Here is a 15,618-nt window from a genome sequence, read left to right on the forward strand (position 1 = left end):
TGGTCTTTGGGTCTGGAAATTTTGAAACTTAAATCTTAGCATCAGAAAATTTTAAATAAAACAAACCAATCCTTCAGCCTGAAAACAGCTTGCATTAATTGTAGTTATAATGTAGGAAGGCAACCCTAATTCCAGATCAGTTTTATTTATCCCTTATAAACATTTAAATTGCAATCCCTGATATTGTACGATTCTCAGATTTAACTTCATTACAACCCCTGTCTTATCTTTTCAATAGATACATATTTTTTCATGCAACATAACTTTGATCCTGCATTACATTTTTTAAAATAAAAAAATACTTTTTTTGTACTTACATTCTTTTTTTTCTTAATTCCAACAGCGTTGAAAATTGCAGAGTGATATGCATCCACACGATTTGACCTTAAGTATATTACGGAGACATGTTTGCAATGACTAAAATCTACTCGAATTACATTTTAATGATATACTTACATGATATAGATATTGAAAGCACTTTAAAATTCACTTTCATATGGGTAGCCACTACCGCCCCAGCCCGGATTTGAACTCTCGACCTGCGGATTCTGTTTTCTAGCTGTGCAGAAACAGCGCACTAGACCTGTCGGCTATCTAGACAAGTCAAAAAACTTTCCTTCGATGTCTATGAAATTCTTGTGGTGCTGCCCAACACTACACGGTCATTGAGAATGGAAGAAGGATATGAAGATAACGAACAGTATTCAATATCAAAGTCCATAAAACAATACAAAATAGGAGCAGAGCAAACACGGACCTCCGAAACATCAGAGATGGGATCAGTTGCCATGGAGGAGTGAGCATTCCCTGTTGACCAGTGATACAAGTGAGATACAGCTATTTGGACATCAGTGATATAAGATGATCGTTACAGGATATGTCTTATCTGTAAGCACATCACTGACAGAAACAGCTTTAACAGTCCAGTTACAGGCCACAGCTATAATATACTAGGGATTTTGTCCTGTCAAACATGCATTTATCTCACCAGTTATAAAGCTTCTTTATATTCTTAAAAAGATTTCACCTATATATTCCATAGCTGCAATATCTATATTACATCTGTAAACCTATAAGGTTTAGAATGGACATTGAAATTCAAAGTCAGAATATATGTGTTAAACGGAAATGATAGACTAGATGTGGTTACAATTAATAATCGTATTTGTTAATCAATAACGTATAAACATAATCCTTATGCTTATTAAGAAAATTAGTCATATTTATCATACAATTTCTTGCGACAGATTGCCGATGTCTTTTTCTTGTAAATCGTGCAAATGATAAAATATATGCACTAGCCTCTGTTATGTCTTTCATTTCCAGTTTAGAGAAACATATCGGTTCTATGATTATATAACGTAGAAATATATACTGTTATTTGACAAAATTCTTAACGTCATCGATATACTAGTACCAAAATGTCGCATTGAAGGCCATGGGAAGAATCTTCTTCTTTTCAATTAGAATTATTTTAATAAACTCTAATTTAAATGAATACAAATATTAATACGTCTGAAAAAAACATCATTATTACTATATTAAACCATTAAACATTCGGTCCAAATGTTAAAGAAAAGCGACATGACTTTGATATTGAATGCTGTTCGTTATCTCTATATCCTTCACCGATATAGTAAACCATTTACTATGAAAGGAAATTAGTGTCTTCAATAAAAGTATCTGCTATTTTACGTCAACAATGACACCAACAATATTACAACAAACGTAATAGGTCAATAAAAATGTAAGAAAATCTATGGTTGGTAAAAACGGAAAATCCGATAAACCTCCTGAAATTTCGGAGTGTGTCTCAAGACAAAATGAGTATATTATAAAGAGAGCGTTATAATACCTGCTTTTAAAAAAATAATTGTCAGGTTAATGATTCTGGATTTCGAAGAAAAGGAATGGACTTAAATGGATAAGAATTTTGAAATTTAGCGTTATACTTCAGACATAAGCATTATGTCAAGGAGGACATCATATCAGGAAAGTAGGTCTTTTCAGGAAGGTTTTCATCGATGCTTGCAGACCTCATACCGATAACAGAAAATATCTATCAAATTCCATTCCTTAAATTCTCTCATTACAGGGAAACAAAATTTTAATAGTAATTTTTTCTATAGGGAAATATTTATTCCAAACAAATCAATTCCTCTAGGAGGTGGAAAATTGGCAAATGAACATACATGCACGTGTAGTTAATTTATACTCCGAACAGGAAGAAAGTTTTTTTTCATGAGTAATTTTCTGTGATAAAAATCATTGAAGATGACGTTTTATGTTTTCACCTATTTAATCCCATTGACCATTTTCTTCCACTGGATAACAGAATCTTCACTTCAGAGGTGTGGTGGGTACGTACAAACGATTCATAAAAAGGGGCTACATATACTTATCATTTTATGGTTAACACCAGTGTACATCTTTTTATCTGAACCTTATTTAATTCAAGTAATTACTTTTTACGAAAAACATGTGGTCATTAAAACCATATGAAACGTAGATTTATAATTTTTAAAAGCGCTTTAAGACGTTATAAAATTGTTGAGCTTCTGATGGAAAACTTTTTTTCCAGTGCTTTGACATCAAGTCTTCTAAAAATGTGTTGGCATCACCATTACTCTGACATCCACTTGTTTTCCGATTGGTTGATTGTATATTGTTTAACGTCCCATTCGAAAATTTTCCATTCATAAAAAGATGTCAACGTCATCTTATATCGATGAAGGGCTTCATATTTTGACCTTTACTCGGCACTCAGGGCCATTAACCAGTGGGGATTCTTTATCGTGCCAGCGCCTACCGTGATAGGGGACCTAGTTTTAAGGTTATATCCGAAAGACACGTCACTTTCTCTTCTAATGCCGAGTGCTTTGTAAAGAAATGATCACTACCTATCTGTTTACGTTTTAGGTTTGACGCGGCGCTGCGAACAAGAATCGAACCCGGGCCTAACGATCACCAAACGAATGCTCAACCAGTAGGCTACCGTGACAAGTTCTTGTTTTCCGAACAGTTATTTAACCGAAAATAAATTTAAATAACTGTTCAAAGTTTCTTTGAAAGACTATCCCCTCCGCACGCACGCAAGGATGTTCAAATTTTTCAATGTGTTGGTACTGTATGAAAAAAGATGTTTACGTAAAAAGTTTGAATTACCTTCAAACTTTTCTGGCTCCCCGATAATAAATATGAAACTTGTTTCCTAATCTACTTGTAATTATTACTGAGTAAAACTCAATGATCAGAAGGAAAGGTCAAATTTGTTGCTACCCTAATTTACAAAAAGTCTTTTCTCAAGGAATACACCTAGAATATAAAAGCCATAGCCCTAGCCAGTCAAAAGTTACATGGGTAAAGTTAAAGTTTTTGCGGAAAGACAGCTACACAGACAGACGGACGGACAGGGCAAACATTATCTACCAGCGAATCTTCGATAATATTTTCTTAACTCTTAATTGAAAAAAATATAAGCATTTCATACCACCTAAGGACGATTTATTACTCACAAAAAGAGGAGGGAAAATAAATAGAGTCGACTGAATGTTCAAAGCCAAACATTGTTATTATGCCTATAGAATTGTTTACACACATATATAGGCAGAAGTTTAATCATTATTATTAATTTAAAGAGAAAAATTGATGAGGAAATAAGAAATACGTTTCTCAAATGTACAAACTTTTCTACTTATGGTTAAATCAAACTTAAATCAAACTTAAAATCTGGTTATATTTTTTCCCCATTTTTATGGAATTGAAGGTTTTGAGTTTTTTATCTTCGCTAGTCAAAGGTTCATGAGGAAAGTAGCGTATATGGTATCCTTGCCTAGCGAAGGTGGGTTGTTATTAGTCAATGTGTAATTATAAACCATTCCCTGTTTACAGCCGACATAAGCCCTTTTGCTCTTAGATTAGTTTAACGGAACAATCTTTTTTCAAATTAATTTTGAAAAGAGGCTTAACAGGTATGAAACAAGACGGGAAAAATTAGACCAACTTATGGGTTATGATTGATTAAAAGGTCTCAACACAACCGTAGAAAAACTTACTTTAAATGGGATCTATGAGATCCCTGTTAAATCATTTTCTCTGTCTATAGGCTGGCTGGTTATAAAATTTATTATATGCAGGACACTCTCCTCAGTAGTGAATAAGTTGGAAGATTTTAACAATTTCTATAAAGGTGGTAAAGGAAAACTGCTTCACAAAAAAAGGAAAACCTGGCGACGAAAAAACTGAATTCCTCTGGTCTGTCATCGTCTTTTGGCTCTTATACAGTCAGTAAAACATCCACATGTGGCAATCTCTGTGGGTGTCTTTTAATTCAAGATCACGGGAATACTGATATGAATAGCAGTAAGTTATTGGTGATTGTTAAATGAAATATATGAGGACAATGTACAGTATTCAAGATCAAAAGTCCATTAAACAATGAATAATAGGAGTAGAGCAAACACGAACCTACAAAACATCAGAGGTGGGATCAGGTACCATGGAGGAGTGAGCATCGCCTGTCTACCAGTAAAACACATCGTTGAATATTTATATTGAGTTTAAGGCCACGGCGTCTTCTTCTCATATAAAGGATTTTAAATGAATTCTGCTTCATTCAAATATAAAAAAAGATTCAGGTCTCGGAATTCATCAGACAGACTTACTCTCCGGAGAATATAAATAATCTTGTCAATCAGGCCCATCAAGATCTTTTTTATGTCATCTTCGGATTCCTAGAATTGTGTGCAGATTTGGTATTTTTTTTTTTACAAAGATGTTTTGTTGATTACCAAGCACAATCTCTTTAATTAAGACAGCAGTCTTTGAAGTTAATTATATATCAAACTGATACTTTTTCCCACAATCTTTTTTTTCTATTTTCAAATAATTTAATTCTGGTTGTAACGCTGTATTTGATTGGATAAAAAATTTACTTTATATTGTATAAAATGGGTTGCCTACGTCACAATGACTTACGTCAAAAACGTATCAATCCGCCTGACGTTACATTCAAATTTATACAAATTGAAGTCATTTTATTAGAACAATCATCTTTTTTTCTTACATCAAATGAATGAAAATTAAATTATAAGCAATGAATTTAATAGCTACTCATTTTATACGGTATAAACTGGGTTGGAACAGTTTACACTTTTTTATAAACCGCTTCGCGGTTTATAAAGCGTAAATTGTCCCAACCCAGTTTATACCGTATAAAATGGGTAGCTATTAAATTCATTCCTTAAATAATACCAATAAAAGTAAATAGATGCATGTACATTGATTGTACTAAGCGTAGCATTATGAAACTTAAACTTAAATTTGTTAAAGTTCAGCATCAGGAAAGAATATTTTGTGAAATTTTCTCATCAGGACGAAAGCTTCGTTATATTTCCCTCTATAAGGGATATCCATATTTCAGTATATGTAAATTAAATTCTGCAGTCGTTGTTCGAGAATGAATATATTAAATATGTTCCTAGTGCTTGGTATATACATTTTTCTTTATCATTTTGTTTCATCGGAATCCAATTTATGCAATGGGTAAGTTATTAAGCACTAATTTTGTTTAAAATAATTAAAACAGTTTATAAAACTTCTCAAATGGTTATTGAACACATTCATTAATCAAGTATTTCTGTCTAGAGTATGAAACAAGGCAGAATTCAATTGAAAGTAACAAATTAATGATCTGCATCAATGGACGCAGTGTATCGAATATCGTTATATTCGATACATGGATTCACATACAATTTTGGTGCCTAACCCTGGCACTTGTTTTCTGACCTGACAAATGTTTAGGTTTGTGGCCTTAAACTGACCATTCTGTGTGTTGCTCACTAATAAAAAAGCATCAGGTCTGATTATAATGCCTTTGTTTACTCTTAAGAAATGGGCACTTATAGTCATGCATCGGGCGTTTGAAAGAAAAAAGTTACAGAGATTGCATTATATCTGATAAACGTCGACGTTTATATATAACTATGTTATTGCTGCATTAACAATATCAAATTTTGTCTTATCATCCCCTTACACTTCTAAAGCGATCAATTTTAGATAATCATTTAATTCAAATAAGGTTATATTAAATTTATTTGCTATTTGATTAAAGGCAGAGAACATAAACTCAATAAGATTTAAATCTATTTTAGTTTGAATGGGTTTATCTGCTGTTCTGGGTATAAATGGAACCAAGAAACGAATTCCTGCACATGTAAGTTTATATTGTATTTCACTTATTAATCGTGTGGTCATCATGGAAATGATTTTCCCCTCATAGCTAGAATTGAAGACAGTTTTCCTTTTCAGAAAACGGAATACATTGTATTAATGAAAAAAAATAATGTTTTTTTCATTAACGGCTTACAATTTGATTACGTTTCTTTTCCCCATTTCGTATCAAATCCGGATACTAGTAAAGCAATATACATGTACATATAGTTCAGTATAGCTTGATTATGCACCATCGTTGGTGTGATGTACGATGACAAAGATTCGACAGTGCGATAGGATGATGACAACGATGGAATGGCGCGAAAATGTGATGACGACGGCAGGAGGGCGATGGAGTGGTAAGGTGATACCCGTTATTGCTTTATCTTTTTATAGCATCATTGTCAGTGCATTATCGTACCATCGCCATTTCTCTGGTTATTGCTGCTTTGCTTCCTTGTTATCGCACCATCCCATCATCAAGCTTTCAACTACAAGTCCGTATCCGGATTGAATACTCCTATATTACCTTTTGACTGTTTGGTTTAAATACAAGATACAAGATTTTATTAATCCAATTTGGGCCCCCGGAGGAGCAAAAAGATTTACAAATAGAAGGAGGAGGATCCAAATGATAGAACAAGCATGATGATGATATTACATATAAAGAGCAATTGTTAAAAAAAAAAAAACCAAAAAAAGTATATAAGAGATATACTGAATATACATACATGTATCGTATTCAAAGTTACATACAAATATATATAATTTATACATATATATATATAGTTAAAGGCAAGAAACTGGGAAAGAGGTATATAATAATTTTTTTTTTTATGCTTATCACAATAACTTCAATTAAGGTAAATTACTAAGGAATCCAGCAAGTGATCTAAGGATGTCTTAATTCTTAACTTTGTTAAAACTGATCTATGTTGATTGTTTGTAAGAATATCTAGATAAGGTTCAAAACAAAATTTAGTCTTTATGCTGGTAAAGGTAGACAATTTGCCATCTTTATGTAAATTCCTGTCTTTTTCCCATGTTAATTTATAGAAATTCAGTAATATTCTTTTCAAATTGATTTTAAATTGTGGGGTTGACATACCTAGGAAATCACTAATTTTAATATCAATATGGTTAAGTAAGAAGTTAACACAAGAATACCATGAAGTAAAACCATTTTGGTGTAGTGTTTTAGAGCAGTTAAAAGCCTCACTAAGCAAGGGAAATTCACCATCTAGATTCTCTAATCTATGCCAGTATAACAACATATTTTTAATGACATCAAAATGTAAATTCAAACGTCCTAGCTCGGATCTTACAGCAAAATTGCTGCTTTTACCATGAACCATTAGTAAATGTTTGTAAAATTTAAGATTTAGAATTTCGCCTTCTAAGCTTTGGTATATTTTGTCTAGTGTTATATTTGGATTTCTCTTAAATTTAGAGGTTGTTGGGTCAAAAAAAACCCATAACTCTGAACCATACAGGATAATGGGTTTAATAGTGTGGTCAAATACATTTAAAGCAGTTCTAATTGATGGATTAAATGTGAGAAAGTCTTTTTGAAGTTTGAAATAGGCTTTTTTGGCTTTGTTACAACAATCATTTTTAGCATTACTTAGTGTTCCAGATGCATTAACAGTCAGACCCAGATACTTGTATTGTTTAACACATTCAATATTGTTGTTATCCAGATGGAAGGGAATTTTAACGTGTTTACCAGATGAATTGAAGACTATAATTTTTGTTTTCTTTGTATTAACTTTGAGACACCAGTCCTTACAGTATGTACTTAGTATATCGAGTTTTTCTTGTAGACCTTCAGCAGTTGGGGAGAGAAGTACCATGTCATCAGCATACATTAGGCAATGAATGGACATAGATGAATCATTGTTTAATTTTACAAAACTTTTAGAATTTGACAGATAATTTGATAGATCATTGAGATAAATCTTGAATAGGTTTGGGCTCATGTTATCACCTTGTCTAACCCCATTGTAAGTACGGAAGTGACCAATTAATTTGTTACCCAGTTTAATAGAAGAATAGCTTTTAGAATACATATCCTTAACAATTGAGTAAAATTTAGTGCTAATACCAGCTTTTAGTAGTTTAAGCTTCAGACCAGCATGGTTTATACTATCGAAGGCCTTATGAAAGTCAACAAAGCAAGCATATAGCTTCCCTTGTTTTGATTTGCAGTATTTTTCAACAAGTGTTTTCAAGACAAAAACATGATCTGAAGTTCTAGCTTGTTTTGTAAATCCTATTTGACAAGGATTGATTTTATCATTGCATTTTAAATATTTATCTAATCTTGAGTTAAGAATATAGTTAAAGAGTTTGCCAATTGAGCTGGTTATTGTAATTCCTCTATAATTGTTGGGATCATTAGTGTTGTTAGATTTGTATACTGGAGTAATGTATCCTTCACACCATGAAGAAGGATAATATCCATGAGTTAAGCAACCATTAAAGATTTTCAGTAATATTGGTACCAAGACCGTTTGACCATGTTTAAGCATTTCATTGCATATTCTATCAGTACCAGCTGCCTTACCATTTTTTAGTTTACCTATTGCTTTACTTATTTCATTGAAAGATATTTTGTAGTCAAGTTCATTAAATATGGGTGTTGTTGTTTTCTCAGCTTGTTTTAGTTGGTCTTTAAGAAACTGATCTCGATCGAGGAAATCCTCATGAGTTTTATTCAATTTTTTGAAGTGGTTTAACCACTCATTATTAGAGATTGATGTATCAATTGTCTTTGTATTTCCAGTTCTTAATTCGCCTATAAGTTTCCAATATTTTTTTGGATCAGTTGAATTTAAAGCATTTAGGTTGTTGATAATATTAGAATGGTATGTTCTAAATTTTTGTTTTCGTAGTTTGTTATATATTCTATATGCTTTGTAATATTGATTCTTAATATTGATATCTCTGGGGTAGTGGCCAAATAAAGTTCCCTTCCTAACTAGTTTTGAGCGCATATTCATCAACTCGTTATCAAACCATTTCTTTTTATGTTTAGCAGAGCTTTTATTACTTTTACATGTTTTATTTTTAGGTAAGTTTGGTTTTAATGACATAATGGCTGCAGCTTCCAGGGAATCTTTTAATCTATTTATTGTCGATTCTATAGATTCTATGTCATTGATGCTCATGGTGTTATCAAGATTGCATTTTATTTTGGGGGATTGTAATGCCTCTATAAATTTAATAGCAGAGTCTTCCCCCCACTTAAAGGATGAATGGGTCTTGTAATTATCATTATCTATACTATTTTCTCTATTAGAAGAATCATGTTGAGAAAAAAATATTCCATGATAACATACAGTGGCAGTCAGATAATGTGGAAATAAAATCTGATACTTCAAAAAACAAATACATGTATACACTGTAGCCGTTGAATTAACTTTACTTCTCTGCAATATAAAAAAGAAGGTATTCACTCCTAAATAAATTATTGCTTTCTCACAAATGAAAAACAAGAGACCCATTTATCTCATTTTTTCTAACATAGTATGTGAAGTTGGATTTCATGGTCCAGGTTGCACAAGGCGATGTGAACCTCCATCATATGGTAGAGATTGTCAGTCTCAGTGCAATTGTAGCAAATACGACTGTCATCATGCTTATGGCTGTGGTATACGCTTTGAAGGTATTTTCTCTTATTATTTATTTTCATGCCATTTTAAGAAAGATAAATTGTTGTAAAGATAGAGAAGCACTACAAAATCAAGTTGCAGAATAATTCAAATAGATTTTGTAACATACATTTTATTCACAGACGAATCCTCTTAGAAATATCCAATTTGAATAACTATTACATATTATTGTTGAGCTGTAATATCACAAATTTAAATCATTTATCATTGTTTTTAAGCTGAATACGCAGTATCCACTCAAAATGCACAAAAATTTGTACAAACAGAAAATGAAGCATCAACCAGTTATCCTTCAAGCACAAGAAAAGGTATAGCTTCTATTATATTATATTCACATCTGCATAAGGTATTTTTGTGCATCATTACTTATTTGAAATATTTTGCTTGGAATAAACTAGTTGAGAGAAATTCTCGGGTTCGATAATGTTAACTAAATATTTTCCTTTTTATCCTTCATCAGTTTCGTTTTTGAGCCTTTACGTTGCTTCGCAGTAGGTATAAAATTCAACATTTGAATATTTGGCGTGGTTACAAATATGTTAAATATGGGTCTTAAGTAATGGGCTCGAGATAATATATCTAAGCCTTGTGTCAAGATAGATCTTTACTTCTCTGCATTGATAAGTGTATAGGTATCATATACAAACAAGGGTCTTGAAACAGGAAGAATTTGATATTACGGTGAGTTTGACTGGTATACTGCAATAAAAACTTTTCAATTCGAAATCTACAATTTTCCATTTGTATGGTAAATCGTATTCTTTTATGCGACCGGATCGATATATCCGGAGCGTATACGAGGGCTGTTCAATAAATAATGTCCTGAACTGTCTGACATAGAATACAGATATCATATGACATTAAGCTTGACTTTTTCGCATTATTGAATCTTTAATGAATTTATAACAATTTGTGTGACCACTTTTCATCACATAGTTCCATTGTGAGAAGCTGGAAAATAAGGGCTATCCGAGACACTGCATTAAAGTGAATGGTAAAGAATCAGAAAATTGAGTAAAATTAAACACTTCATTAAAGCTGCTGTAAAACTGTTAAGAATCCCAAAGGCTTAATACTCAGAAGTCTCCCTATGTTTTGAAAAATGAGTGAAAACGACAGCGTGTAAAAATATCTAAACAATTATTTTAAAATATCAGTAATTGTAGTTATCAACGTTTGTTTGAAATACAAACAGATAATAAAACTTGATTCTATTGCTTAAAACCCTCGAAACAAAATTTACAATAAGATGTACTTGACAAGAACAGCAAAGGTCTGAGAAGAGCAAACAATTGCAGGGGCACAAAGACAGATTTATATGCAATTCTCTTAAATATAAGGCAGTTTATATTCTGGAAGTCTAGAAATATTTTTTTTTTTTGCAAAAAAAAAAAAAAAAAAAAAAAAAATATAAAAATTAATGAGAGGAAGGAACCAGAATCAGGAATACACTACATTAAATTTCTTCATGACATCGTCCAAACCCGCACGCCCTGAATAGTAAAGGAGTTTTTTGGATAAACAGAAAGTTAAATTTTTCACATTAACAATATTCGCCAGATATTTCGCCTGTTGACTTGTTCCAAACTTGAAAAAACACCTTTCAGAAGGAAGAAACAAGTCCAGGAAATCATAAGATCCATTTTCCAGTATACTAAGGGTCATACCCAAAAATGAGTTCTAAAAACAATCAAAAATTGGATAAAAAATTTTTACGGACATGTGTTTTAATTAAAAGAAAATATCAAGTTAAATCATTACCGTCTTCCTTGGAAGACGGTATTGTATAGTTGAAGTTTTTTACAGTCTTCGGACTATGCACTTCCTCTCTTTTTTGATTGGTAGAAAATGCATGATGAGAAAATTTTCAATTATTTCATTGGTTGAAATGCTGTTCAAGGCAAGGGAGATAACTTTCTGATGATCTAATTTTCGTACGACCTAACGATTTTGCAAGATTTTCAATCTTAAAAAAAATGACAAAACGAACAACAAAATCAGCAGTAATTAATTCCTAATAACATGATTTTTTGTATAGCAAAAAATAAAAAGATCTCTTTAACTTCATTATAAATAAAATTTGATTTTTATTGCTTGCAGGCTTTACAATTTGTTACTATTCTTTTCCCCTTTCTTGTTTGAAGAAGGAAATGGAATCAGCCGAGGTTTGCCGAAAGCTCTCGGCGAGTCAAAGTTTACGGAGATGACCGAGCGACAACCGTGGTAGGGCTAATGCCAGTAAAAAGCTAATGTAGAAATACAAAATCAAGAAATTCAAAAGAATTATACGGCCTGATAGGTGTAGATCAGTTTACAGTTTAAGATTGTTGCTAAAGACGGGAAGCTTTTTAAAAAAGCTCTACTTGTTAAGACTAGTAAATCATTGAAACGCGTCTTCTGTCTCTTTCCGAGCATCGAGGACATTATTTATTGAACAGCCCTCGTAAATTGTTTTTGTCCTGTTGATCTGTTTGTATGTTTCTCTGTCTGTTGTCAACTTTAACCTTCTCCATAACTTTTGAACCGTGAAAGACAGATACTTCATATTTCGTATGCATACTCCACTAATTAAGCGCTTTAAAATGACACCAATGAAATCAAATTTATTCTTTGTGTATATATATAATAGATTTATCGTGTGTCAAACGTTTTACACAGATAATTCACTGCATGCGTGTATAATATCTGAGATATATATGACATATCGGTTAATCTATATGGTTTGAAACTGACATTTTATTTCAAAATCATTCAGCATATATGCACTAAGTGGATAGGGTAGACTTGATATGATTAAAAACAATATAATAAATTATAAAAAGTAACTTTACAGTTTTTAACCAGGAAGAGCATCCTCTTTCTAACACAGACATTAATATTAAGAAGAGTTGAAATTATCTTAATAATTAAGGAATAAGGTATCATTTTCTGAGTTTTATTGGGATGTAAAACGGGTTGGTCACGTGATCAAATCCCAAAAAGTCCGAAGGGTTCTATGGAAGATTTGATCATGTGCCAACCCGTTTTACATCCCAATTAAACTAAAAAAATGATACCTTATCACTTATATTTACATTTATAATTAATTACAAATAGTAAGGTACTTAAGTAAAGTTTGAAATTCATGACGCTTTTTTTCCAAAACTCAGCGGTATAAATTGAATGTGTTGATAACGTCGATCGCTTATGACGTCACTATGAAATTACGTAGATCGCTTATGACTTAACCGTCAATTTATGGTCACATGACGAACGTTTTTTACGGAGATGTAAAACCGCCTTGTTCAAGTAGTGTTATATATGGGAAAACATTTGCAAATGTAAATATAAGAAATTGAATAGTGATATTGAATTATAACATATGATTTGAAGAATTTAACATGACATGATGAACTATAGTGTTAATACTTTCAGCAATTTCGAATTCGCCTTATAATCAATCGCCCAAAAATTCTATCAGGTACAAGAAAGAAGGTACGAAAAGTAATAATCAACTAAACATCGAACAGTCAAATTCCTTAACTACTGGTATCATCAGTCTCTTATCCATAGCTGGTGTTCTTATGTTTATTTACATCGGTACATATTTTGCAAGGTGTGAGTATAGCAAGAGAACGTCGACACAGATACGAAGTAATATTTGAGCTACTTTTCAGACGATTTCAGAAATCGCTCAAATAATTGTGAACTGTTTACTTTGTTGAGCTTCACTTTTGTTCAGCGCATTTTTACCGGAATAAAAATATAATTATATATTGCACAAAAGTATTACATGTTTGTTATATAATTAATATACAAATTATGAAAAGTTCAGTGCATGTTTATTTGATGAAATGCAAAATAGAGTTTTAAATAAATTTAATAATGATATAAAGAGGAGTGATTTCTTGAAAGAAAAAAAACCCCGTAGATTATTAGATAAAAAAATGAGATTAATTACTTTAGTAACTGTTATTTATTTAGTACTTGTTTTTTTTCTGTTGACGAATTATAAACTATGGTTTCGATAGCAAATCTATGGTGCTTTCAATAGTATTATAAGACATCTGAAATGCATGTTTTAGTGCTAGTATACACCAATTGACTTCTGATGCTGTTAACGCCTGACGCAAGAGAACGGGTATTACAGTGTACATGTAATTGACAGAGCACGTAGACTAAGATTAACCGATACCCTACAACGTTGGCTCAGTCCATATAGCACTAACATTCTAAAGTCAAGTAAATAACCATTTTAAAAATATAATTATTTGAAAATTTTAAACATATGTATTACTTTTGTTCTTTCCGCCGCCTTGTATAATGTACATGTAGATAATCATTATCTAATGTATAGTGGAACAACATGAAATGTAAAAATAATGAACAGCATTAAAGTTCAACAGCCCAGTGAAACAATACAAGTAAGAGAAAAAGCAAGCAGAGACCACTAAAACGTTGGAGATGGGATCAGGTGCCACGAATTCGAAGAAAAAGACATTCTGTCGACCGTTCACAACCGTCGTTGGCTTCGTGTCATGTTCAGGCAAACGAGAAAAGTCTTAATCTATGCAAGATGAATATAATGGTCAAAATGGTATGAAAAAGTCGGACAGCGTACACCTCAAAAATTAAATTACCCTATTCATGAATTGACAACAGCGGGACTACTTGTATTTTTGTCCCCCGCTTGAAAAGTGGGGGATATTAATTTGGGTTTGTCCGTCCGTCCGTCCGTCCGTCTTTCTGTCTGTCTGTAACGCTTTCGTTTCCACACGATATCTCGAGCACCCTTTGAGCTTTTGCAATGAAATTTAGCATAGCAACTCCCTATGGACTAAAAAAGACCCCTATTGATTTTGAGGTCAAAAAGTCAAAGGTCAAGGTCATAAATAAGCAAATTCTGTCTGTGAAAACACTTTCGTTTCCACACGATATCTCTAGAACCATTTGAGCTATTGCAATGAAATTTTACATAACAACTCCCTGTGGCCTAGTGAAGACCCCTATTGATTTTGAGGTCAAAAGGTCAAAGTTCAAGGTCGAAAATTTATACATTCTGTCTGTGTGTAACACTATCATTTCCGGGCGATATTTCAGGAAGATTTTGAGCTTATGCAATGTAATTTTATACCAAAACTCCCTAGGACCTCTTTCGCCCCTCTCAAAGTGCCCCGCCCCGTTTGTTTTATTAGTATTTATAGTATTACATGTCGCTATTTTTAGCGCAGGGGCATGAGGCGAGTTATTGCGTATGAAACAGGTTATCGGCGGACTTTATGTTCTTGTTACATCTATTAGAACTGTTTAATAAAGGCTAAATAAATCAAACACCATGGATTGTGTAAAATTTTGAGAATACCGAACATGAATATATACATGTATGTGACTTCAGTTCTGCATATACTTCTCGCTGTGTAAAGCGATTCCGTGGTCTAGTGGTTATGTCTCTCGCTTCACATGCGAGAGATCCCGGGATCGCATCCCGGTCGATCCTTTCTTTTTTTCTTTTCTTTTTTTTTTTTTAAATACATGTACTTTTCTTTTTTTTTTTTACTAAATGATAGTGTTCAGCATGTGAAATGAAAAAATTATGAGGTTATAAAATCATCATTACAGTGTGATAAATATTCCATATAAAAAGAATCTTCTATACACATAATAAAGAATAAGCAATCAAATCTGTATATGCATATTGACATACATGTATTTTATTTGCCTCAGTATACATGTATACATTTAATAATTCTAC

At 32.3% G+C, this 15,618-nt stretch overlaps 2 protein-coding genes across 2 annotated transcripts in view; one reads left to right on the forward strand and one right to left on the reverse strand.

Annotated features, from left to right (window-relative positions):
* The window catches only part of LOC134240907 (complement C1q tumor necrosis factor-related protein 3-like), a 33,188-nt gene extending 33,093 nt beyond the window's left edge, over window positions 1–95 (reverse strand). Inside the window, exon 1 of the mRNA XM_062723012.1 lies at window positions 67–95. Coding sequence (XP_062578996.1) covers window positions 67–95 — 29 coding nt within the window. The remainder of the gene's footprint in view (window positions 1–66) is intronic.
* A 6,062-nt stretch (window positions 96–6,157) lies between these two features.
* On the forward strand, window positions 6,158–13,526 carry LOC134240931 (uncharacterized). Its single transcript, XM_062723044.1, has 4 exons — window positions 6,158–6,214; window positions 9,743–9,880; window positions 10,106–10,195; window positions 13,302–13,526. Exons 1-4 carry the CDS (start codon window positions 6,158–6,160, stop codon window positions 13,383–13,385), a joined length of 369 nt encoding a protein of 122 aa, XP_062579028.1. The 3' UTR covers window positions 13,386–13,526.
* The last annotated feature ends 2,092 nt before the right edge of the window (window positions 13,527–15,618 follow it).

This window comes from Saccostrea cucullata, unplaced genomic scaffold (assembly GCF_032062105.1).
Source record: "Saccostrea cucullata isolate Sc308-1 unplaced genomic scaffold, CSIRO_AGI_Scuc_v1 ctg753, whole genome shotgun sequence".
Taxonomy (NCBI): Eukaryota; Metazoa; Mollusca; class Bivalvia; order Ostreida; family Ostreidae; genus Saccostrea; species Saccostrea cuccullata.

Bases quoted from the DNA above. Each gene is read 5' to 3' on its own strand.
- LOC134240931 (XM_062723044.1), top strand. From the start codon at position 6,158: ATGGGTTTATCTGCTGTTCTGGGTATAAATGGAACCAAGAAACGAATT. The intron at 6,215-9,742 runs GTAAGTTTATAT...TTTCTAACATAG, and splicing joins AGAAACGAATTCCTGCACAT to TATGTGAAGTTGGATTTCAT. The intron at 9,881-10,105 runs GTATTTTCTCTT...ATTGTTTTTAAG, and splicing joins CTGTGGTATACGCTTTGAAG to CTGAATACGCAGTATCCACT.